General features: G+C 37.9%; 1 protein-coding gene across 6 annotated transcripts in view; it reads right to left on the bottom strand.

Moving 5' to 3' along the window:
* RTTN (rotatin) overlaps positions 1–27,004 on the bottom strand; it is a 113,019-nt gene that overhangs the window by 64,933 nt on the left and 21,082 nt on the right. For 5 of the 6 annotated variants that reach the window (XM_072952117.1, XM_072952119.1, XM_072952118.1 and 2 more), the window contains 16 exons: positions 24,398–24,568; positions 19,819–20,031; positions 18,337–18,449; positions 16,937–17,063; positions 15,083–15,208; positions 14,454–14,570; positions 13,391–13,530; positions 10,635–10,806; positions 8,983–9,082; positions 6,648–6,736; positions 6,173–6,290; positions 4,089–4,185; positions 3,413–3,481; positions 2,626–2,814; positions 1,751–1,990; positions 388–532 (listed from right to left, as the gene is read on the bottom strand). In XM_072952117.1, coding sequence (XP_072808218.1) covers positions 388–532; positions 1,751–1,990; positions 2,626–2,814; positions 3,413–3,481; positions 4,089–4,185; positions 6,173–6,290; positions 6,648–6,736; positions 8,983–9,082; positions 10,635–10,806; positions 13,391–13,530; positions 14,454–14,570; positions 15,083–15,208; positions 16,937–17,063; positions 18,337–18,449; positions 19,819–20,031; positions 24,398–24,568 — 2,226 coding nt within the window. Of the gene's footprint in view, positions 1–387; positions 533–1,750; positions 1,991–2,625; positions 2,815–3,412; positions 3,482–4,088; positions 4,186–6,172; positions 6,291–6,647; positions 6,737–8,982; positions 9,083–9,681; positions 9,710–10,634; positions 10,807–13,390; positions 13,531–14,453; positions 14,571–15,082; positions 15,209–16,936; positions 17,064–18,336; positions 18,450–19,818; positions 20,032–24,397; positions 24,569–27,004 lie in introns of those variants that run through there. The other variant, XM_072952122.1, reaches the window with a different exon arrangement.

The following is a 27,004-nucleotide window of genomic DNA, read 5'->3' as shown; positions in this document are numbered from 1 at the left end:
ATTCATTCTTTCCAACCTCATCTCACTACACCCCTCACCGCCTCCATCTGGCTTGGCTCGCTGCCTCTCTACATTCCTACTTGAACTCGACTCCAAGATCCTCATTTGAAAGTACATTTGCAGCAGAAAGCTCACATGTGGAACAGGTTTTGTTAAACACCAAGACTGAAGGTCCCATTCACTCCGTAGACTTTTCACCTAAATGCAGTCACAATCCCGTCAGGAAGGTGTGTTGCCGTAAGCCATCCATTACAACGCGAAGACCGCTTTGCTAAACACTGTCTATATAAAAACCGTACTTTCCCGTATCTCTGTATACATTATTAATGATTTTTATAAATATATCATTTGTCAAATCTAAAATTCAAATTCCTTAACAATACTTACATGTCTCAGAAGTAATTCTAGCAGCCAGTTTAGAAGTTCTGTGGATACATATTTCCTTTGTTCCTTCAATAACTTATTTAAAAAATGTATGATATCTATCAGAAGTTTCTCGTCTTCAGTGCAAGCAGGAAGCACTTGTAAAAACCTACAATAAAGAAGACAATAATCATGGTTTCTAATTCTTTCAAGTGGCGTGCTGATAAATATTTAACAGCTAGGGCAAAACTAGCAAAGGCTGGCTTGGACAGGAGGAGTGGGGTGCTGATTTGCTATGTTTGCTGTAAAGACTGTCACGGCTGACTGCAAGCCACCGACCTAACACACAGTTGTGCGGAGAGGCGTGGCAGCACACCATGATACAGCATCTCCATAACACAGACAGAATCAAAACAAATGACTTCAAGAGAACAACAGGTAATAGTAAGAAGGTTGTGAAATAACTAGGGAGTGATAATTTTGCATAATTATTGCCTTTATTTTTCATATAATTTATTTAATTGTAAGTTTATGTAATTCAATTTTTGAGAATGGTTGTGTTGAACAACTAACTTGCAGAAATACAGATAACTGTACCATCACCTCTCAGACAAGGCTGTAAGAGTTGGCTCCAGCACACCACTGGAAAAGGCGAATTAGGTACCCAAACTGTGAGAACTACACTAAATAAAAACTCACATTTTAAACACTCATATAACCTTGCATTTTGAAAACTGCACACTTCCTGTTTAAAAGAAAGTGACACATCTTATACTGCAGTCCCAGGAAGACTTAAATGTAAAACTGCTGGCAGTGGCTGCTTCTCAGTCTTTCTTGTTTCAAATGCAGCCATCTGCCACCAGTGAAACGCGTTCACTAAAGGACCTCCACAGGGCAGTCAACTTCATGAAATTCAGAGTAAAAAGAAAAATGAGATAATTTACTTAAGAGCAAAAGAAAAGAGCCAGAAGCAGGTTATAAACCTTTACTCGAATCACTGATGTCTCAGCTCCTTCAAAACATGGACAGGAATAAACATTCCGTTTGTTTGCCCAGGTCTTACCCTAACCATTTACTTTCGTGAGCTAACAAAATGAAATTTCCCATGATAGGATATAAAACATAATTATTATAATATTTATTAAAATCATAATAATTTTTAAATCATTTCAAAATGCAGTAATTACATTAAAATTTTTCTCTTTTGCTATTATTAGATATGTATTACAGATAATAAAAATCTTGAAGCTCTCCTTTCTTAAAAAAAATATTTCTCTCATGACAGCAACAGTAAGAACACATGCTCTTGTGCTCAGAGGTGTGGCGACAAACCCAAACACAATTCAGTCCAGGTCTTTGAAGGTGGCAGCTGTGAGCCTGCACTGACCTGTTCAGTGTGGTGTGCCAAGACAAGGACTTCAGGGTAATCCCACATGGGCCAGTGCCATCCTTGAAAGACAACCTGTCATTCAGAAGATAAAAACTCATCCTTGTGACAGCAGCCCTCGCCTCCCTGTGGGCGGCAGCCTGGACGATGGAGTGGAGACAGTCCTTCAGTCCACTAGCTGTGTGTGTCATCCTCAGAGTAAGGGTGTCCTCGGTGGATAACTTCAGTGTATCTAAAAATCTAAACAAGAAGAAAAAAAGAGAAACATAAAGCCATTTAAATAAAAGCTCACATTTATTTTTACTTTAAACTGTTTCCCCCAAATTGTTTTATCTTTGTTTCCTTTTAATTAAAGGGTGACTCACAGCCAAAAGAAAATCTGATGTGTTTCTGTCAATATTAGAGTTTTACATTGTCATGATGATGCTAGTGTGTTTATATTGACATTTTCTGGCTTGAAGAAATATAATTTTCATCCAACTAAGAAAGCACTGACAGATTAGAACATTAAGATATTTAAAAACCATCATCATCACAATAATGGTAACAAAATTCATACACATATCTACTGAGATTTTACTGTAATCCAGAGCACTTTTCGTAGTGAATTACATCTATTAACAAAGCACACTTTATATAATCTCTAAAACAGCAAAGACCACAATGCTTTTTTAATTTAAATTTCCTTGTGTGATAATTTTTAAAAAGTAATTAACACATGTAATATTCAAAACAAAGTAAAAATTATAATCTTCAGTGAAAAAGCAGAATCAGAAGATAATAAGTAAAAAAAAAAAACCTACTTGACTTAAAGGAAGGATAATTAATTATAATGAGTTAAATGTGAATACTTTGCTACTACACGAACAGCTTACTCGTGGATTTTGGTTTCAGAGTTCATTTGCTTCAGCAGATTATCACTCCCATGATACCATGAGAGGTTCCAAGCCATTCTCAGCATATCTGAGACTGGCTTCAGGGCCAAACAATCAGCAGACAGCGGCAAAACCATGGAGTAAGGACTCACAGCATGGTGGCCAAGCGCATGTACTGGCAGATGATACCTAAGGAAAATGTATAAAAATAATTACAGACTTTTAAGTTCTTGAATGCCACTCAAAAGGATGAGCCACAAATGAGGGCTAATTCTAGGCTTCCATATTTCTCAAAGTCCATAAAAGATATTTTGGGTATAACTGGAGAATATGGATCATGTTACAGAATTATTTTTAATTTTTAGATGTGACCATTCATGGCACAGTGGTTATGTAAGATAATGTCCTTAATTTAAGGAAGTACATGCTGGAATCCTTTAGACAGACGTAAAACTATTTCTGAAACTTGTTCTTTAAATAGGTTTGGGGGGGAAAGATGACATAAAAATAACTAAATACATTGAGAGACCCTAAGTCTAGGCTGAAAGGAATACAAGGGTTCACCGAAAGGTTCCTTCAAGTTTTCTAGAGACTTGACAATATCAAAATAAAACCTTGGTGAAAGAGACCTGTACTTACTGAACTCTCAGAAGCACCACTGTGAAGGGAACGTTAAAGCACCGCATCACGTAACGAAATACTAGATAAAAACTACAGCAAATTACAGACTGTGATTCCCCTTTCCACAACAGCGCCTTTCAGAAAATCAAGGAAGTAGATTCTTTACCTTCTAAAAACTGAAACAGGCAAGCTGAAGACTGACGGTGACGAAGGTTTACTAGAAGGATTATCAGACCTATTTCACGAGAGAAACACAAAAAGGAAAGAAACAATTGAGTAGGCCATTGTTCTGTCTCACACACACAACCGGCTTCACTTCCTGGACTGAAGCTCACACCAAGAGGTACACGTGGTCCTACCAGTCAGTATGGTTCTAACGCGGTGCTACTACCTGGATGTGCTTATGAAGAGCCAATCACACTCTTCTTTAGCAAGTCCACACAACAAATGATTCGTCTGACATGGGCGCGGTACCGGCACGGGGCGGCCATCTCTCTCCCACGGACCCTGCTCCAGGTCAGTGGTAATCAGGTATTACCATCCTAAACATCTCCCCAAAGGTTTTTTAAATTAAATATGAAGGAAAAAACATACAAAGTTGAAACTATGTACTAAAAATATATCGATGATAAAAACTACTGCAGTATATTATTCTTAGTAATGTTCAAAAATAGAAGTTTAGGGTGATATTTTTTGAGCCAGTATACTATCTACTACTGCTTACTCAAACCCAAAATCATACTATGTCCAGCTACCATGGAAAGCATAAGCTCCTAAGTCAGAAACTTCCATGCATTGGTATAAAAATCAGACAATTAAGAGTAAAAACTCTTATAACTCACCACATATCCATTCTTGATACCTCATCAAATAACAGAAGGCAAAATAATGCTCCAACTTCAGTCACGACAGTACAATCTTCATGAAATATCAAGGAAACTGAGAAATAAAAAGAAGCATTACTCTATGAAATATTTTTACCTCTAGAAAGAATAAACTTCAAATTTTAAATATCTTAACTCAAAGAGAAGAGATGCCATTCTCTGAAAAACTTGTTAACCCAGATAAACTGACGTCACTAAAACAGTGGCTCTCGAACCTTCAAATCTACGTGCACCCCCGGAGGGCTTGTTAAAACAGTTTCCAACCCGGAAGTTTTGGGGTGGAGCCTAGGAATCCTAGCGGATACAGAGACTCCTGGCCCAGAGCTCACACTTGCACATCCCCTCATTAGATACTGTCTAGTTTCAGTTGCTCAGAGAAACAAGCTGATCCAGCTTCTAGGAAGGTTTTACCAAGTCATTTAACTCCAGTTAAATGAAAGATCATTGAAAGATCTCCCTGTTTCATCATTTCTGCCCTTTCCTATAAACATATAATCACAGAACTTGGATGTGACTGTAAAACGTTATGTTTTGGTTTGTGTGTACTGTTTATTACAACAAGATAATGGAAAAGGAAAGTGCTCGGAACTCATAGACATGATGCTGGCTTCACCACCTACTATTTGGCTAAGCGGCCTGGTCAAATCCCTTACTATTACTCAGCCTCAGTTTCCACCTCTGTAATGGTCCCAGCGCTACCGTTTCCCAATGCCTAAAACCTATCGAATTCTAACCAAACAGGTGTGATGGTTATACCTGCAACACAGGAATAACAACATAATACAGAGTCAGCAAACCCAGGGAAGCACAATAAGAAGTTAGTTTAGAAAGAAGATATCTTCCTAACTGAAAGAAGAGGAAAGCACCATTATGTATTTGGCACGATTAAAAACAGTAATGAACTAAAATGTAAAGAAACAGAGATACAGGTAAGGATTTATGATACAGTAGACATTTCAAACCAGTGGAGACAGAATGAGAAATAATGTTTCCAAATACGTAAGAAATTAGTACAGTACAACTGCCTACAATATGGAAAAAGTAGATTAAGATCCTTACCTTATACTTTATACCAAAATCAATTCTAGATAGATTAAAGATCTGAACATTTTTTTAAACAAATGTACAAACATATTAGGATAAAATACAACAGCACACTTGGAATTTTGAATCTGGAATGGAGAAGGCCCCCCTTTGAGAGCAGAATATTTAAAAGCAGTGGTACAAACTTCCAGGAAAGAAATTAGCACAAAATGTTACCAAGCTCTCTACTGAGAACAGTCAGAAAAGAAGAGGGGGGGAAAAAAAGAGAAGAAAATTACATGGAATTTCTCCATCTAAATACATTACTAAATTACAACCAAACTGAAAGGGGTTTAAAAAAAAAGTCACACATTATAAAATGTAATAAATGCTCAGAATCATTCAGGACAGTCTAATTCCCATTTCTGACAAGTTGGGTCTATACACTTTTTTTTCTGCAAGAGGGGAGGTAATTAGGTTTATTTATTTACTTATTTTTTTTTAATGGAGGTACTGGGGATTGAACCCAGGACCTCCTGCATGCTAAGCATGCATTGTACCACTTGAGCTATACCCTCCCCTCCCATACACACTCTTAATGTCAGTTTAATGACATAATCAGATGTCACACCAGAGCATCAGGGTCGGAATGCACAAACAAAACAAGAATGAGGTTAACATCTGGAAGAAGGCAGCAGTGACAGCCAGTGGCTGCAGCCTCCTCTCTTTACAGGCAACAGTAACCGTCTGAGCACCACGTGATGGCCCCATCAAGGTGTGAGAACAATCGGGGACTTCAGCCGTCCTCAGCTCTGAGGTCTACTTAGTAAAAAGACTTAAAAACTTTCCACGAAAGTGTTAAACATTTTCCATTGTGATGGGGTTTTTTTAGTGGCATATTCACTAATAAACTTTGTTATTCTGTTAGTAAAATGGAAAGTAAATGTTACCTACAGTTAAAGAGTAAACACGTAAAGCTTAAGACTGAGCTTACTATTGGCAGAACTTATTTTATTTACCTCTGAGCAACAAAGTCAAGAGAGAAGACTGTTGTGAGAGGGACACACGCAAGACCGGGTCGGCACAAAGCACCTTCCTCAGGAGCGTGAGGCTCGGCTGTATTAAACATTCTATGACCTGGCCGGGAGGGAAAAACACAGTCGCTTATTTTCATCAATTCTAAGGTGAGGTAAAATATACTATAACATTATCTTATCCTAAACTTCATGTTCTTCGCCAAAATTGTGTGGAACTAAAATGCAAATATTAAGAACTATTTTCCACTGAAAATAAGTCTTGTATACACTTCTGCTGATACACCTAATAGAAATTTTAAGGCTAGTTTTCCTTTAGAGAACTCATTTTTAGAAATTAAAAAGTGAACATGGTCGTGGGTGTTACTCAGGATTGAAACTCCAAGTACTCATCCAGATCCAGCTGAATTCATTTCAAATTTAATTAATTAAAGCACCAATCTGTAAAAACATGTCTCACCTCACCATCCTGACCCACACATTCATTTAAGTACTCAATTATCTTGTCGATTAAGCATAATTTTTTCACCACAGCATGCATTTTAATATCTGTCGACCAAAAAAAAAGTTATTAAAAGTTAAAGAACATTTTCTATAGTTTTAAAAATACAGAACAGACATCCACACAACTTTCTGTTAAAAATAGTTGCACCTAGTGTTGAAAATTAGACAATAACACATTAAACTTCTTACTTTATACCCATCTGAACAATTTAAAAACGTTTAATAAGCACATCCTACTTCTGTACTGTAAGAAACACTGCTTAAAAAGAATAACTAAATGAATTAGTTCAGATTCTGAAAAGTACTAGAATTTTAAGTATACAAATGAATGCTTTTATTTGTACATGGCAAATTATGTTGTTTCATTGACATTTCTTCTCTTTTCCAAATCCACCATCTCAAAATGTTTAGAATTCTCCATGAGCTAATCTGCAAATATGGCTTGTAACATGATCATTTCTCTATTCATCAAAGATCTCTATCCTCAAACTGTTAATAGCAAATATAAAGGAAAGGTATTATAACATAGTTCATTTATTTCTAAAGAATATGAACTCTTTTTTAATAAGCATATAAGTGTGTGTGTGTGTATACACTGCCATGGTCTGGATCCCTGCAAAACTCCTATGTTTGAAACCTAATCTCCAATGTGGTGGAATTAAGAAGTGGGGCCTCCGGGAGGTGACTGGGTCAAGAAGGTGGAGTCTTCATGAAAAGGATAGTGTCCTTATAAAGAGAAGACCCAGGGAGCTTCCCTGCCCCTTCTCCATGTAGAAAATACAGGGAGAAGACAGCCACCCATGAACCAAGAAGCAGGCCCTCACTAGACACCTTCATCGTGGACTTCTCACCTCCAGAACTGTGAGAATAAATGTCTGTGCTCAGTCTATGGCATTTCATCATAGCAGCCCAATCAGACTAAGCCACAGACACACACATACACACACACACACACACACACACACAAGATATTACTAGTGCCAAACACTCTAGCTTCTTATAGATTAGTTACAAGTACTTCACAATGTGCAGACAGATTTTCTTGATTTGTCTTCCTATATTCTCATTGAGAAAAACATACACATACAAAGTTGACACTGAATAACTAGCTGTCACTGTAACTATCTTTAGCTGCCACTTTTTGGGTGGCTTCCACTACCCTCCAATATGGTGCATGACAAAACCATGAGCTTTACTTTTGAAATGTTAAACAATACTGGAAAGAACACTCTCCAAACGTTTTTTCAGTTGTCTTAGCCAAGGCTCCTCATATTTGCTAGAGCCTTATTTTCTATGGTCTGTATTATTGTTATTAAAACCACAAACATGTTGAGTGTGCTTTTTCAAATTCCTCTCTCATCCTAGTTTCCACTGATGACGTCAGGATAGGAATATTCATCGTACCCCGTCTTCCAAGTTAGGAAAAATATTTTTATGTAAATGCAAAGTTATTTTTCTCAAACACTAAAGATAAACTACATACATCAGAGACAGAAGAAAATTAAACACTAACCCAAAGAATGGAAGGCTTTGGAATAACCACCTTACAAACAAAACTAAGAGTAAATTTTATTAGTTGTTTCTAAACCTTTAAAGAAAATAGATAGTTACAGTGCACTATTATTATTTTACCTATCCACAAAGTACAATGTGACTGATTTCTCTAAGCAAGAAGGAACAACCTGAAAACATCATGTACTAGGTGAACTGAGAAAGGAACATGCAATTTACTGCTAGAATTCTATCAATGTTTTAGAAGAAAGATAACTTTAACAAATGACATTCTACAAGTCAAGTAATGATAATCTAGACCAGTGGTCAGCAAACTTTTTCTGTGAAGAACTAGACAGTTACTATGTTAGGCTTTGCTGGCCACATACGGCCTTTGTCAAATACTCTTTGTCAAAAATGTAAAAATCATTCCTAGCTTGAAGGCCGTAAAAAAACAAAAACACACAACCAGCCGCAGGCCAGATCTGTCTACAAACAAACCACCGTTTGCCAGCCCCTGGTGCCGCCACACACAGCAATTCAAATCTCCATTCTTAGCGGCACAGCGATCATTCTCCTTAAAAGACTGTGCTGTATGTAAAACAGATAAACAACAAGTTTCTTCTGTATATATAGCACAGGAAACCATATTCAGTATTTGAAACCTCTAATGAAAAAGAACATGAAAATGAGTCCATGTATGTATTCGTATGACTGAAACATGATGCTGTACACAAGAAACTGACGCAACACTAAACTGACTCTACTGCAATTAAAAAAAAGGATAAAACCGACATTACCTTGCATGATCACAGCTAACTGCTCTGCAGCTGACTTTCTCAAAACAAGATCAATATCATCTGAGATAAAGATTTCATAGACCTTTTCAACAGTCTCCAACTGAAAACAAAAAAAAACACAGAAAAAAATTTTTTAATTTACTTCCAATTTTCCAGTAAAACTTTGTAGTTTATGCTTAAGCTCAAAAAGTCAATGTAAGTAACTGCTACATTTACATTTGCAACAATGATGTGATGAGTCAGGGAGGAAGTTAGGCTCTAAAAGAGCCATCATATCAAATAAACCTCTCTTTTTAATGTATATTTCTGCTAGGAAGTCATTCATAATCCATCAGCCACTTTAAGAATTTCACAGAAAACATCCAAGGTATGTAACATCACTGCAGGTAGCACCCAGCCCGCCTGTGAACAGCGACCCCAGACACGGCGGCGCGGGCCTGCCCTGCTGCTCCCAGGGGCCAGCAGCTGGAATTCCATGCCCGACCCCTCCCTCCTGTCAGAGACGCTGAAGCTGACGGCTCTCCGGGCTTGCTGCCCAGCACTCTGACCAGGCCTCCCCCAGTACCAGTCCCTGATTGTCACTTCTTACCAGGACAGGGTCGGAGGAAGCAAAACACAACAGAAAAGGGGGAGGAGAAAAGGACAGAGAGAACACTCCATTCCCTGACCCGCTGTCACCCACAGCCCGTTGGGACTCACCAAGGATAGTTCTAGAACCCCACTCTCGCCCTCCTCCTCACCACACACAGGGCACAGAGTGACACCAGTGGCTTAGTATTCAAGAAGTCCCCAACAGGACCTGGTATGTGGCTCATAGAAGGTTCTCCAACCCTCCCGCCAGGGCTGTCACATGGCCCCAAACACTTAGGTTAGAAGAACACTGAATGTATTGTAATACGCGTGACTCCACGGCACCGCCACAGGCATGGGGGCTGGTCTAAACCTAAAAAAACCTGACAGGCTGCACACTTGGAGTCACAGGAGAAGCCATAAAACACAGGAATGAAGATAACGGACAGCTTGCTTTGTCTTTTACCTACTCCTGTATCAGTCGGGGATGATTTGGGTGCAGCCCCGGACAGACAGGGAAGTGAAGGCTATACCTCTGAAGAGATGGAAAAAGCCAAAGATACAGAAAGGAAAGTAACAGCGAAATCTCAGAACCACCGTGACATTTAAGAGGAAATGCCTTTGCCTTCCATATTATTTTTTTCCTCCAATAATGAAGAGACTGAAAACTTCTGTCATAGGGATATTTTCTTTTTTGCTATTACAGTCAATTTCCAACATAAGAAAAAGAATAGCTTTTATGAGAGTGATATTTGTTTTTAAGAGTCATCACAGAATTTCTTTCCACTAGATCAGCCTTATGTTGTATTTAAGGCACTATTCAAATTAATTTGCATTTCCAGTGTATATTCTAAATGAAAACGGCCATGATCCCTGGCACATAGCAGGCACTCAGGAAATACTTGTTCAATGAATAAATGTATCCAGAAGCTGGAAAAGGCCAGGACACAACTTCAAACTTGGCAGCAACAACCACACCTGAAGCCCCATTTCTCTCCCTCTCTGGCGAGTAACAAACTGCAGAATATAACTTAAAATACATCAAATAACCTCACAGTAATAGACTTGAAAGTTAAAGTCACCTTAATAATCAGTTCTTTTCTGTCATCCAGTTTGAGTTCAATAGGTTTTTTCACAATAAATAAATTAGTAACTCTGGAGAGAACTCTGGCATCTATTGAAGGGCGCTTGGTACCGGCCCCCTCTTCCCTCGTGAGGTAACAAGCTAACAGCTTCAACGCCAGTGCCCGGACCCTGAAGAAACAAAGTCTTGAAGTCAACATTTTGTTACACAGAAATGTCTAGAAATTATGAAGGCCTATAATCACAAAGAACTATTACAAAATCAACATAATAATTAGCCACGTTTATCCTAACATTACTGATGACAGCTTACTTTTTCTATTAAAATATTTAATGCATAACTACAATCATTCTTTCATTTTATATTTATAAATAAGCAGCAGAAATAAAGAATAATGAATAACTACAAGTGAAGACACAGACTCGCTGAGACTGTCAACTTCAGTCAATGTCACTGCAAACTTCACAGTCAGTATCACTCTACAAAGTTGGTCCACAAATCTTAGCTCCTGGCTCCAAGTCTAGTCACAGGCTGACCCACGAGTCCAGACAGTAGGCCGAACCTGCAGGTGAGTCATCACACTAACAGCTGAAGCGTGATATTAGGGGACAAACAGATTCCCTCAAATATGAAAGTGCAAGTACCTTTGATTCCCGTCAAAATTCTATTTTATCTGGAATGGATTAGCATTAAGGTCAGCTGAGTCGGAAGGTGGGAGATTTTGAGAAAAGGTTGAATACTGCACACCATCAGACAATGAACTACAGGGAAACTGGGCAAATTTCAAGTGGGAATCCAAGTCCCAGGTTTTAGGTACTACTTGTGAGACTACAATTGAGGCCTGTGCACTCAGGGAGGCCTCCCTACCACAGCAAAGGCCGTGTCTGGTCACCCGAAGCCCCCTGGCGTAACACTGAGCTCGCTTTATTACAAGCAGCAATAAGAAATAACCGGTGACACTGGTCTTCTCCATCACATGCCCAATTCTGGAAGGGCAGTGTCATGTCTGGGTTGCGAGCTGCCATGTTCCCACAGCCGACCACGGTTCTCAAGCGCTTCCCAAATCTACAGAAAGAAGGAGTTTACCATATTCCTAACAGATACCATCTTCAACGGGCAAACACATACTCCAAGATGGTGTGAGAGTCAGGCAAACTTTCCCCCTCTCCCATCTGCTGTTCCCTCAAGAAAGCTTAGAACAGCAAGACACCCACACATGCTCCTCCTTTGTGCCAGTATGATCTGTGCTGAAATCTGGGGTCAGTTCAGGGACAGTCATGACTCCCAGGAAAAAGGCTAGAGTGGGATACGGAAAGTATATGTTTATGCATCTCCTCCTCTGGTTTATAAACTTAGCGTTGTTTTAGATCCAGTATGAGCTCCAGAGACCAGTTACTCCTCTACGCTTATTTCTTTCAACAAATACATTTTGAGTATATCTGTGTGCAAGGTACTCGATGAAGTTCTGAGGACATAAAGATTAGTGGACAGGGCTCCTGCCTGATGGGAGTTCACGGTCTGCATTAACCAAATAATGAAAACAAATATGTAATGTAAACTGTTTTAAGTTCTGGGTAACCGAGAATTACTTTACCCAAAGAGAGGCCTGGCCTTGCCCTTGGCTCCTGGGAGGGTAACTCTAAGCCCTTGGATGTCCTGCCTGGTAAGTGCTTTTCGTTTACCTGAAGACCTTAGGCCCCCAGAGGTGAACAAAGACACATATCTATTGTGCTAAATCACCAGTTTGGGGCAGGGAGTAGACACTAGCACATTAATAAAGACACGGCCCAGGGCCTGCGGGAGCACCCGCAGAAGCCAGTCCCCGAGAAGCACAGACACATGGACTCCGTCTGCCCCGCTGCGGCCTGCGCCACCCACAGCTTTACTTCCTACAGGACGCAGATGCTTCTACCATCTCCTCTTTGATTTTCCTCCTTCCATTCTCTTAATGTTTTAGTGTATCTCACCTTCTTCCTTATTTTTCAGTCTGATCATCAGTTTATAAATAAGCCACTGTCCTATCCTGATGTAGGTATGGGGAAGACAGAAGTACCCACTGTCAAAAGAATGTCTTCCTGCCCTTTTCAACCAACCCTCTCTCTTCATCACTGCTCATCCAGCTTGACCCTAAGCTTTTTTTCTCTCCTTAGGGAAAATCTAACCACTGTTACCTAAAGAAAGTAACAGAGAAGATACATGTTGCACTGACAGAGAGAAGGAAGACACTGTATCTCTCCTTCTTTTCTTTTAGTTAAAATGACATTTACACTAATGGTGGAGGAAAGGACACTTCTTCAGTTTCCCGAAAAAAGAGGACAAGCTAAACAAGATTAAATCACAAACATACTCTGGTGTATGGGGCAACTGGTCCACGACATTTTTATGAATAACTTAATTTTCAGAACAAACGTTTAGAAAAGTTTCACTCCAGGAGGCCAACAATTTCTAAAGCGAGAAGACAACAGGAATGCCCTGCAATCTGTTTATCTCCTGGCTTTCCAGCCCGCCCGAGGCAGCACTGTGAGCAGCTGTAACATGGGCTGATCTGATGGCCAGGCTGGAAGACGGATGGAGCATCTCAGGAAAGCATCCAGACTAAGCGTCGAGTTAGTTTCATGCACTAGTGCCCTCTCTCTGTCTAATGACAGAGAGTAACTTTCCTCCACCTCCTTTGGTTCTACACTGTTTGACATAATTCCATCCTTTTCTAGAATGTTTGCAGTCATCTTTCCCACTGAAGACTGCTGTACTTACGACGGCTTTCTCACCAGCAGGAGTCGCAATATGGACTTCAACCGGGTGGTGCAGGGGAGAATCCCTTCGCCTGCCTCAGAACTCGCTTTGCTTAGGAGGAGAATGCAGTTACCCAAAGGGTCTTCTGTGTCCGCATAGCCCTAACAGATTTCATAAAAAGAGAGATCATTGTTTGATTGTATACCCATTACTTAATTTTTTACCTTGGAAGTAAGAAATGTGCTTGGCCTATAAGGCAACTCATAAATTTCTTTCAATTCAGTTGAGTAATGACTTCTCAAAGCAACATCCATGAGGTAAGAAGTCTACATACAGCTGCATTTAAACAATAATCCTGGAGAAGGTCAGGAAAACACGCCAGCCGTCTCGGCACTTTCTGGTTCTTCCACTTCCCAAAACTCCAGGAGCGGCACTTCCCCTAGATGAGGCCCCTCCCTGCCCTTCAGGCTGCCCCCACCCTCGCCGGCCGGAGGTGGCATGCGGCCAGCTGGTCTGCAGGGAACTGAGCTGAGCCAGCGTCCAGGGCCAAGGCCCGGGCTCTTTCCTACGGGACGACTACTCCTGTGATGTGCTCCCATCTCCACCTTCTCCCCCGAGGGAGGCAGGGTCCTGAACGTCCCTCACTCCTTTACCTAAGCCCAGAGGACTGCTGAAAAAGCTTCGTTTCTAAGAGCTCATTGATCAAAGTATCGCTCTGATCCACACGCGCACGGACAGAATTCATGAAGCAAGTTCCATTATGTAATGTGCTTAAAAAGCAGTTAGCTTTGCCTAAAAGCCTTTCTATATATAAGGCTGCGTTCTGTCTTCACAGTCAAGGCTAAGTGCCTCCACCTCACTTCTTAACCTCCCCCCTAGACACACAGGGCGCACAGACAAGTCGGCTGGCCCGGTTTAACCTTCTGTCAGAAACCAGACAGCCACCCACCTCCTGCTCCCTCGCCCACAGCGCCCTCGCAGCCTCTCCTCGTTCTCCCACAACACGCAGCGCCGCTGCTGGCCTGCACATAACCAGTCACACCCACCAAAGATAAACGGCGTGGAAAACGGGTCTGCAGAGTACCTGCAGGACTGGGATGACAGGACAGAGGGCCTCAATAAACTTGTTCCAGGTCAGCGCTGTCATCATCAGTCGTCCCTGCAGCAGGTACGTCAGGACGGCCTTGGCAGCAGCGTTCACCTGCTCAACAACACAGGCGAAACAATCCAGCAAGATGAGGTGACCCACGACATCACCTCACCTACCGGTGACATTCTGCAAAATCTGGAAGGTGCTGTAATTGACATCTCTTCCTTCAGATATTCCTATTGCCACAGCATCCCCTCATATTCCAGTCTTTCCCCCGAATAATCTTCTTTTTTAACCTTTAAGGTATATTTTTCCATTGAATAAATATATTCCTTAATGAAATACACTGCTTGCTATAACCACAGCATCATTCTCTACATCATATATGAAAAACTTAAGTAAAAAGTTTGACCTGAATTCTCTGAGAACAAGTATGTCTTGTATTTTGAGTCTCATTTTAACATCTCTTTTTCAGTTAAATAACAGCTTAACTGAACCCATGTACCAAAGACAAGTTTCTTCTTAGTTTCTCCTCAGACTACCTTGTTACCCTGCAGCATCACCTTGACGCAGCTGAGTATCTAAAGAATTAGTGTAGTCTTTTGTACTTCAACTTGCCATACCTCATTTTTGGGCTCTTGCATGCCAAATGCACAGATTTCGTACAGAACTTTTGGGTGAAGTAGAAAATGAATTCCATTACAAAGTGAAGACACAGGTTGACTGACATTGTGGACACCTAGACATTCCTGCAGAATAATACAGAAAGTTTTTAAAAATTAGTGACATTGATTTTTCCAGAGGAATCCTCCTTCTTCTGTTTATAATTCAAATCCAATTTTAATATTTACTTTGCTGAAACTTTTCTTTTAACTAGTAGAGGATAAAAAAGGTTCTCTTGACTAACAGTTTCTGAGTCTGCATGACATCTCTATTACATTTCTTTCAGCCAACAAGCATAGTCTTGATAAATTAAATAACCAAATTGCTGAGACAACCGTAATCTTTTAAAATTGTTCATAATGGCAGACACAAAGGAAAAAAGCAACATGATAAACTTATCCCAAGGTATTCTCACTTTGCTTACTGAGGTTTGACAAAGAGAAACAAAATTCAAATCAAAACAGACTTAAATTTCTGGGTGAGGGGGAGGACAACATGTATGTGGGATTTTTTTATTATCAAAACAGTGATGCACCTGCATATAAATAATGACTGTACCATCTCTTCGACTAATTATCACAAACTCACTCCTCAATTTGAATGAAAAAACAGTATTTTGTTAGAAAATGCTTAAGATGAGAGGGGAAAAAAAGACTATCTGAAATATTAACAGAATTTAGTTTAAGTAGAAGATAACAGTACAGTCAATAATGACTTACTTTTTCATCCTGCAAATCACTCCTTCCTAACCACTACCAACTACCCAGAGATCAGAAAGTTACACACATACATAGACAAACACACACATACACAGACACACACATATTCATACTTTTTCTTTTTAAACTTTAACTTCACTCCATAAACAACTTTATATTTCAAGCTTCTGAAAGAAGTTAAGCCTCAGCCCAAAGGTTTAAAAAAAGACGTCACTTATTTCCTTAAAAATCTTTAAAAACAACTCTCTGAGCTTCCATTTATTCATCCATAGAATGAAATAAAGCTGATCCTTAATGAATATATAATATATAATGAATATATGAAAGTATAGACTTTCTTAAACAGACAAAAACAGTAATATGTATGATTTATAAAGACATGCATATATAAAGCATGGATGGGAAGAATAAACACCAACTTTATAAGCATGGTTACCCTGGTGGCAGAAAAAAGGGGGAAGAGAAAGGAAAAATGCTTCAGCTATAACTAGTATTTTTATTTCCCTGGATAAAAAAGGATCATAAGTAAAAATGGCAAAATGTAAACATTTGTTGTATCTAGATAGTACTTATAAGAATTTTAAATATAAGGACATTTTCAAGAGTACATAGAAACATACATATTTTTCAATAATGTCCTATGTAGTATTTTTTCAGTATTGAAATAGTTAATACTCTATGTACTATTCTATGATGAAATATTTTAAAATTTAAAAACATAGAAAATATTTGTTTCAAAAGAAAAAAAAGAAAAATATTACTAAGGAAAATTTAAGCCATCGCAACCTAAAACTTTTCCTTAGCATAGAAATCACTTTTGAATACCTTGGAGAAGTCAAGTTTTCTGGCATTAAATAACACAACATAAATGTAATTCTTAATAAAACTTGTAATAAAGCAATTCGGTTGCTAGACTTACTAAGTTAGGGCAATTTAATAGTACAAGTTGCTTAGAGTTGACTAAGATTAATTACCATCTATGTCTATGGTAATAATTCTTATACCTTATTCAAAAGGTCAAGTAATTTAATTTTGGACTTTTATAAGAGAATACACTGTTAGTGCTCCCCCAAAAATCAAAAACTAAAAACCTACCTTAATAATTTCCAGGCAGCAGTGGTAAGTTTTAACTTTCACTTGTAGCAATGGGTGAGACAACATACGCAGAAACACCTTCTGGCTTTCTCCTTGCAGTAATGGACTGGCCTGTGCGGACTTCCAGCTGGTGAAGGTAGAACACCCAAGACAGCTAAGCAACTAAGTTACTAAACAAGAAATTGAAAAGCACAGAAAGGGCTTTCTTTTCTGGGATCTTAGTTAACTAACCCAGTATTAGTATTTACCCAAGCCCTTACTTATTTCAAGGCAGAGAATATTTTCTCTTGAGGAGTACAGATAACTATAATGTCTTCAAAGACCTATATTTAGAATGTAAAATGGTACAGCCATTATGGAAAACAATATGGAGGTTCCTCAAAATATTAAAAATAGGAATACCATATAATCCAGCAACCCTATTTTTGGGTATACATCCAAAAGAAATGAAATCAGTATTTCCGACAGATATCTGTACACTATGTTCATTCCAGAACTATTCAGAATAATAGCCACTACATGGAAACAGTGTCAGTTGATTGATGAATGGATAAAAAAAGATGTGGTGTGTATGTACAATGGGATATTATTCAGCCTTAGAAAAAGAAGGAAATCTTATCACTTGTGACAACATGGATGAAACTGGAGGACATGGTAACATAAACCAGGCAAAGAAAGACAAATAATGCATGATCTGACTTACATGTGGAATCTAAAAACTCAAACTTATAGAAGCATGTGGAATCTAAAAAATCAAACAGTAGAATGGAGGTTGCCAGGGGTTGAGGCATAGAGGAAATGCAGAGATACTGGTGAAAGGGTACAAAGTTTCAGTTGTGCAGGATGAATAAATTCTGGAGATCTAACATACTGCGTGGTGACTATGGTTAGTAACATGGTATTGTACACTTGATAATGTGTTAAGAGAGCAGATCTTCAATGTTCTCACCACAAAAAAACAAAAAATGGTAACTGTGTGAGGTGACTGAATACATATAAATATACATATAAATAAATGTATATAAATACTGTGTAAGTGAATGTATATATAAAAATTTATATTAAAAAACCCCTCAATTCAAGTTATTAATTAAAACATCAAAGATAAATAATAAACAAATGTGCCTGAATACCTGGTTGGAAAGACACCAAAAATACAAAACTCCAAGGATAATTCATGTTGATTTTAGGCATGACATTTTTAAAGTTTACTTTTGAACAAAACAGTTAACTGTTCTAATGCAGCTATAAATATACAGTTTAAAGGTCAGATACATATAATAGCAATTTAAATTTAAAAATAACAAGATTTAAGACTAGTTTCATTTTCATTGCTCTTAGTTTACACTCACACACACACAAATCTTGTAATATAATAATATTAAGAAAGAAAATATTACATCTTTGAACAAATGCAAATGATTTCCTTTATTAGGGGGAAATGCTGATGATAGGAAAAGCTACGTAAGGCTTGGTCTGCCAACTCCACTAATTCCAAGAGATTCTTCTCTCCCTAAAAAAGATGCAGAATGGAACAGTAAATGTCAATGTCATTTATAATAAAACCTCAACAGCTAACACAGCAGCTTCAAGAAATTAGATCATTCAGAGACCCTGAGATTGTTCACATTTGCTTAAGTCCACTTTCTCAACAAGTAAACTAAAAATGTCAGCCTACAAGGAAAATGTGGGGGAAATGCCTGGCTAAATGCCACGAGACCTCCTACTATTTACTTCTGAGTGGCACGGTTCTTAGACTGCTTGGTTGTAGTCTTATCCCTCTAACTGGGGCTCAAGGCAGGGTCCATGTATTTTAAGATCAACCCCCTCTTCTAACATCCTGACCAGTTCTAGGAACACAGAGGATGGCCAATACATGTGTGATTAACAGATCATGCAGAATGTCACAGAAATAGTTAAACTAAGAGACAATTCAAAATTTTACCACGGATGAAACAAGAAGCCAGTGGCATCAAGATGTAGCAAAGAGAAAACAAAAATAAACAATAGTGGGTAAGTAAACGAAAATTAAAAATATGAGGTTCAGATAAACTCCACTGTAGGGGCCAAGAGGAATAAGAATTTTGCCCCAAAATTTCAAGATCTTCAGGGACCCATTTTCATATTTTCAGACAGTAAACAACTATTGTAGTCAATGTCTATTTTAAGACTCATTAAACTTTTCATTGATAACATATTAAATAATATCCTAAAAGGAGCAAGTAATAAATACATAATTGTTGCTATAACACTGTACTGAAAGTCATCCTACTACCTTAAAGTCTAGTTCATTACTTTATTTAATAAAAAGTCAGGCTCTTTGTGTGAGTTAATAAGGGTCTATAAAACACCAAGGGAAATGTGTCTACAAACAAGCACTAAAATGGCTCTTACACTTCTGTTCAGGCCAGTTGTCACTCTGCTCACATACAGTAAGCCACTTCAAAAAGGAACTCACTATCAGAGATACTGATAATACCTGCTATTTTTTCAAAAACCACTGGTATCAGTGGAGGGTATAGGTCAGCGGTAGAGTGCATGCCTAGCATGCATGAGATCCTGGGTTCAATCCCCAGGCCTTCCATTAAAAATAAATAAATAAACCTCATTACCTGCCGCCCTAAAAGAGTTTTTAAAGAAATAGAAAAAAAAAACAAAAAAACCCACTGGTCTCCTGAATATATACCATTCATTCAAGTCTTCATTTTACTTTTGTATAAATCATACCCTTAATTTAATCTGATAATTGGGCCATTCAGTAATAATGTATCCCACATCTAGGATTTCAATGGTTAAATATCTATTCATTTGAAATCTATAGGTTAAATTTTCTAAATAGCTTATGAAAAGGATTTTAAAAAGATACTAGCAAAACTTTTTACCTCCTTTCCAACATCAGACAGGAAGTTACAGGTACATTCAATTGAATAAACAGCCTCTGCAGTTCGTTTATAGATACTGTAGTTTTCAGAATTCAGCTGTTCCAAATAGGCCACAACAGCCTCATGAATATTTGGATATTCCAAAGAAATAGGCATGTCCAAAGAAACTAGAAATAATGCTGCTGACATGGGCTCCGGTAAAAAGTGGCTTGCCTTGATAAATTAAAAAAAAAATTAAACCATTTTTTAGATAAACATAGCAGACTATAATCTTAATATAGTTCAACTTTTTTAGTAATTCTCTATTACAAAGTTTATGCTTTTCCAAAGAAAACTCTATCCCCCAACACATCATTTATTTCACATTTTTGTACAATGCTATTTTTCTCCACCCAAAATATCTCAAGTTCAAATTCCAACTCTTTCCCAAAGCCTGGGGTCCAGGATACGTCCTTCTTCCCCACACCAGCCCTCAGAACTGCTTTCCCCCTGGGTTCACACCTCGTCTGTGCCTCTGCTACTGAACGCAGGGCACCAGGCCTTGTCCTCTGAGTTTCCCACGCGTGTGCACACAAGCCTCCAGAAAAACGCAATGAACTGCTGAGGATACAGCTCAGGGCTTATCAGCTACATATTACACTGAGTAACACTAAATCAAGTACAGCTATAGATTGATTTGAAAAGAAATTAATTTTTTACTTGGTTTTGTGTTTTAGAAGAGAAAGGAGAAATTCAACATAATATTTAAAATACTTCTGAAACATTCACAGAAGACGGACCCTAAATTAGTATAAAATCAAGGGGTCCAAATGAAATAGAGAATGTTTTATAGCTTTAAATCAATTGATTTAAAACTTAAAAAAACTCTGTTAGTTTTTTTTAATGATTCTAGCATCGTGATAGGAGTCTACCAACTGAAAAAATGTAAAGGATTGAAAATTCAATGTTCAGAGAAAATCATTTGGCAGAGCTCACCACTGTGGCTGAAATGCTGTCTTTATTAAAGTAGGTTTGGTCATAATTTATTTCATGGATAACTTATTCAAAGGATAATCATTACTGCCTGAAAATCTAAATCAGCTAAACTACGCTTTTAAATGAAATAAAGTTGCCAAGTGAATGTCAAAAACTAAAGGGATCAAATTTTTAGGTTACTAAGCACAAACACACACACAAAACCCAGCTATAAAGAGAAATAACACATTTTGTTCCAGGACTGGATCTACATGTGTGTGAAAGACAGGAATCTGGGGTGGCTCTGAGGTTTTTTTCCTGATCGACTATCAGCTGGAACGAAGGTGCCACTTACTGAGATTGGGAAGACTACAGGAAGACCACACTTGTGAGACCGAGGAGAGAACTGCGTTTGGGACATGTTAAGTTAGAAGTGTGAACTGTCCAGTGAGGATGTCAAAGGATACTGGATATATATATGGGCTGAGGGTCAGGTGGCATGCGGTCTGGAAATATAAATTTGGGAGGTGACAGCAAATAAATGGCATTTAAAGACTGCAAATGGGATGATACTGCGTGAGGGCCGTAGCTAGTCCTGGAGTTCTAACCCTTTAAGAGGTTAGGAAGATAAAGAGGAATTAGCAAAGGAGACTTACTGAGTTGGGCAATGTGCTAAAACAGAAAATCCTAGTGGCTCTAACTCCAGAGGCTCTGTTTTCTGACTTGAGGCAGAAAAATAAGAATAACTGACGAGAAAATAAAACAAGCACTGGGCAGAGCGTCTGGCACATCACAATCAAGACGTACTAGTTTCCTTTCTTTCCTCCTTTCACTTCATCACAAAGGAATTCTGACATTTCACTCTGTATATCTAAATCTGAAACTCCTATCTCAGCAACTCAAAGCACCAAGGTAAGGCCAGAAGTAATCCTTGCGTGGCCCAGTGGGCTGATCACAGTTCACACTGCAGACTGAAGACACTGGTTCTATATATACATAAGCATTAGTCACATATCAGTTGGGACTAAAAGCAAAGATATTTCAGTGGAAAGCCATTACCACTATTAGATTAAAAAAAGACTCAACACTATCATGCATGCTGGGGAGAAAGGGTGTATGTAATATTGTTTTCTCTAAACGTTGTCACGCAGAGCAGCCATGGCATTATCCTAGGGCTTGTTAGAAATGCAGATTCCCAGGCCCCATCCAGACCTAACAGACAGACTAGGCAAGGAGTGATGAACAAGATCCCTGGGTGATCTGGTTACACGTTACAACTGGGAGAAACGCTGCTCGGAATCAAACAGCTGTACCCAATTATTAGACTCCACATACCCCACTAAGAAGTCAGAGCCTTGTGCTATCAGTTCTTCCTCACCCTGCATCTGCTTGGCTAGGTGAGGAGGGTCACAGGGGTTCCTAGGCTGCTCGGGGCCCTTGCTTCTAGCACAGGTCAGTATTTCCAGCTCTTAGTTCCCAGATGTTCCCCCTAAAGGAAGTTAACTCCATTTGTTTTTACCCATTTGATTTATCCAACCAGAACATTTTTAATAAGATTATCAGTGTATCATTTTAACCTATACTCAGGTATTCTCCAAATTCATTTAAAATCAGCAATTATCAATTTTAAAAAGGTCTTCAAGTGCATTTTGTCAAAGCTTTCAAATTCAGGAAATCTCTACAGAGATTCATATTATAATTTGCCAACTTCCAAGTCATCTATTTGCTAGGTGGCAACTCAAATATTTAAAAGCCACTTTCAAGGTAGAAACTTTCAGAGTCGAAATTCCACTTCAATTTTTGGTGGGCTAGCAACAGACAGAGGGCAGCATAACCCTGCATTTATATAAAAACTGAAGGAGAAATTTAACAGCAATGGAAGAGCATTTTTGTTTATTTCTAATTTTAAAATTTTTGATCAATCAAAGCAATTGTAACCACCTATAAACCAATACCTTAATTATACTCTCTTCAATGACCCCATTAACTGTTTTAATGAAGTTCCAAACTACATATTTAAAAGAGCTATCAAAAATTACAGATATTAGGGGGAGGGTATAGCTCAAGTGGTAGAGTGCATGCTTAGCATGCACAAAGCCCTGGGTTCAATCCCCAGTACCTCCTCTAAAAAAATTAATAAACCTAATTACCCCCTCCCCTCAAATAAAAACTAAAATAAAATAAAGAAATTTTTAAAATACAATAATAAATAAAATATTTTTTTAATTAGATACTGACCTGCCTTCAAAAACAAAAAAATTACTACCTTCAAAAAAAAAAAAGGCTGAGTTGGCTTTATGTTATTCTAATAAAATAAATTATTGATATCTATTTTAACTGATTCCTGACCAAATAAGCAGAGATAAAAGAGTCTATAATCAAAATAGCAATAAATAAGCTATATGATACAACTGACAAGTGACTTTTCCAACAATACTACAACCTATAGATTGATCACTTGTAATACTTAATAACAAATTATTATAGCACTAATTTTTCAGTTAAATAATATTATCATGTAAAGTGAGACACATTTTAAATGCAATTTCAGTCTTATGTGACTGAAATTCTTCAGTTTATAACGTTTAAGGCTTGGAAGATTATCACTCTTTAACAGAGTGTTATGTTGAAACATAACAACTAATGAATGAAAGTTAAAAATGAAAATTAACAGAAATGATGTTACTTTCCCTAAAGCAAAATACTATAGTTAAAATGTAATGTTTTCTTCTTTTCCCAGATGACCCGGTATTAACATGCATTGTGTATGCGTTATTAAAAAATGGAGTTGAGACCATACATTCTGCAGAATTCTAGGCAACCAAAGGGCAAATGGCTACAACAAAGGACAAGAAAAAGCACAGGAAACAGTTCTTTAGCTGCAGTGATTTCTCCCATACCTTCACTTAAGCACGATGCCACCCTTTTCTTTTTGCAATAAATATACTACAAAACACTTGCATAAGTCATTTGAGATATTTTTACCACTAACATTCAAATCAGATATAACTTCCATTTAAAAATACAGTCAGTAAGATGATTTAAAACAAATATTTACACCTATTAAAATCACCTTTAACATACAGTCATATAATGGAATAGTATTTTGCAATAAAAATAAACAAAACTGCTGCGAGCAACGATGATGAATGTCAAAAAAAAAATATCTGGAGGGAGTACATACTTTAAATTCTATTTATACAAAGTTGAAAAACAGACAAATTCTTCCATGGTGACAGAAGTCAGACAGGAGTTTAGATCTGGGGGAGGCAGGAGAGGCAACAGACAGAAAGGGGCCTTCAAAATGCTGGTAATGTTCTATTTCATGTTCTGGGGGTGGTCACTTTTTAAACACAGATCTATTCACTCGGCAAAAATGAACTGAACTGTGTACTTTTCTAAACGTTACACCACAATTTTTAAAAGTTACCTAAGAAAAAAAAAACCTTTATGGAATTAGTGTTTTTTCTATCAACTGATTTGTCCAAATGATTCAAAAGTGTTAGCCATTTCTCAATTTCTACATTTCCAGTGTAATCTCTGTGCAACGTGAAGTGATCAGAACGATCAGAACACTGACTGTAATGCTCAGTGAACTACACACAAGCCTCACTGCCTGCCTTACCTTTTCAGCAGGGAGAAGTGTCTGCAGCAGTCGGACTGCAAACAGCGAGATGCCAACAAAGGCCATTCTGTGGTGCACCAGCACGGCCTCTGGCTGTTCCAAACTGACGCTGCTTTTATGGTAGCACATGGTGTCTCCAAGGGACCCCAGCACCACGAGCAGTTTCTCTTTCTGCAAATATGTGAATGCAAAACAGAGGAAAACAATCAATTTTAGGGGCGAGTATGCAAATGTCATGGAGAACAATATAATATGTTACAAATGCTGTAAAACGTCTCCATAAGAATAACCAATACATGCTAAGATACAAAGGTAGGAAAGAATGATAAACACACCTAAATTTTTTTAAAAGCTAACAATTTTCAAGTATTTAGTATGATGAATACTAGCTAATAATAAATAAAAAAATAAAACACAAAAACTTAATGAACTATAAATTCCTCCTAGTTTCTAATGCTTAATGTTCCAACTTTGAAAAATGCATGTAAATTTCTCATCCAGTATTTATCGGATTTACTGTATGCTTAACATGGTGGCAGGTATATGGGGGAAAAAATGCATCAATACAAGAGACATGATTTCTGCCCTCAAACTGATTCCAAAGTTACTGAAGAAGTGAAACAGGGAAAATCAAATAATTAAAAAACAGTGAAATATAAAATTGTATACACTCTCTCTCTTCGAGTAATAAGGTTTTTTCAGAGCAAATGTTCTGCCATCATAAATTTCTAGATAGATTACTAAATTAAAAAGAAGTTGTATCTTTTAATTTGAAAGGCATGACTAAAATATGAAGTAAATACTAAAATAGTAGAGTAAGTGGCAAATCCTAACAACATAGACCAAAATATATCCCAGATATGCTGACATGGTCAGCATCAGTAAGATGGTGGGATGAAAAAGCACTGGAGTTCTCACTCTCAACTTTCCATGGAAGATACATGAAAATGAAAATGAGAAGTAACCGGTAAAAACCTAATTTTTGTCAGAAATTTTTTCATTCAAGAATAAATATATGAGGAACAAAACTAAAAGGTTTGGGGCCCATAAAACTTACACAAAGTAGCAAAGCCACAAGGAGATACACTTCATACCCATTAGGATGGCTAGTATCAAAAATGAGAGAAAATAACAAGTGTTGACAAGGATGTGGAGAAACTGGAACACCAGTACACTGATGGTGAGAACTAAATGGTACTGTCGCTGTGGGAACAGCATAGCAGTTCCTCAGAAAAACTAAACATGGAATTACCACTTGATCCAGCAGTGTCACTTCTGGGTATATGCCCAAAAGAACAGAAAGCAGGGATTTCAAACACCTGTGTGTACATCAGTGCTCACAGCAACATTCGTCACAAGAGCCAAAAGGCAGAAACGTGTCTCTCGACAGATGAATGGATAAACAGAACATAGTAGGTGGTATATATACAATGAAATATTATTCAGCCTTAAAAAGGAATAATATTCCAACACGTGATACAGCTGGATAAGCCTCGGAAACATTATGTTAAGTAAAATTAGCCAGATACAAAAAGACAAATACCGTATGATTCCTTTATATAAGGTAACTAAAATACTCAAATCCATAAAGAAAGAAGGTAAAATACTGGTTATCAGGCACTGGGGCAGGGAGGGTGGGGAGTTACTGTTCAGCAGGGATGGAGTTTCACTCTGCAATGACGAAACTAACCATTTACTTAATCACAAAAAAAGTCAGCATATATTTAAGACTATATTCTCCGAGCCCAAGAAAATAAAACCAAAAATAAATTAAAAATTTCAAACCAAAAGTAGGGCCACCCCTACAAAATTAACACAGAAAAACTCAGTAGCCCTTATATTACTAACCACTGGTCTAGAGAAAACAAATTAGAAACACAGTGACAGTCTTACTATACGGACAGGCAATTCCCCCACACAGCACTTCTCCATTAGATAATGCTTTTATATACCTACAAACAACATAGGTCTGTTATTCAAGACTAACTTTGACAATTTACAACTTAAAATCAGTGAACATTTAAGATCGAAGTACTGCAGCAAAGTCTATTCACTTGCGAAATTGTTTCAAATAACCTTGCTAATTCTAATGATGAATTGAAGAACTTCTCAAAATAGTATAAAAAGGAAGCACTATAAGAATCAGTCTTGCAGCCTTCACTATTTCCAACATTTCTTCCAAGCCAAAAAATAAAAGTGTTTTTGTTTTCAATGTTTAAAGGAAAGAATTTTAAAATGATACTATCTGGGCCACGGCTTTAATTTGTGGGCCAAAGGTGTTTAACCAACTATAAAGTGGTTGAGGCAGGGGAAAAAACCAAGCCAGTTTTCAGAGGATTTTCAAAGCTTTTACAAAATCACAGAAGTAAAGTATCAGATGAGCAGAATATTCTAAATATTCCCAATGAAACAGAAGTCATAGTACGAACAGAATTTCCCCACTATCTGCACAATGTAAAACAGGTTTTGGATTCTGTAAAGCATCTGAAATAAGTGACTAGCAGCTCTGCCCCAGATGCTTCCAGCCTTACCCTCCCCGCTCCCCGTCCGCACTGCAGCCAAGCACTGTTCCACGTGCAAATGTCACCAGGCCCTTCTATGTTTAAG

The sequence above is a fragment of the Vicugna pacos genome, chromosome 30 (assembly GCF_048564905.1).
Source record: "Vicugna pacos chromosome 30, VicPac4, whole genome shotgun sequence".
NCBI lineage: Eukaryota > Metazoa > Chordata > Mammalia > Artiodactyla > Camelidae > Vicugna > Vicugna pacos.
Note: the sequence above shows the minus strand (reverse complement) of the source record. Positions and strands in the feature narration are given on the sequence as shown.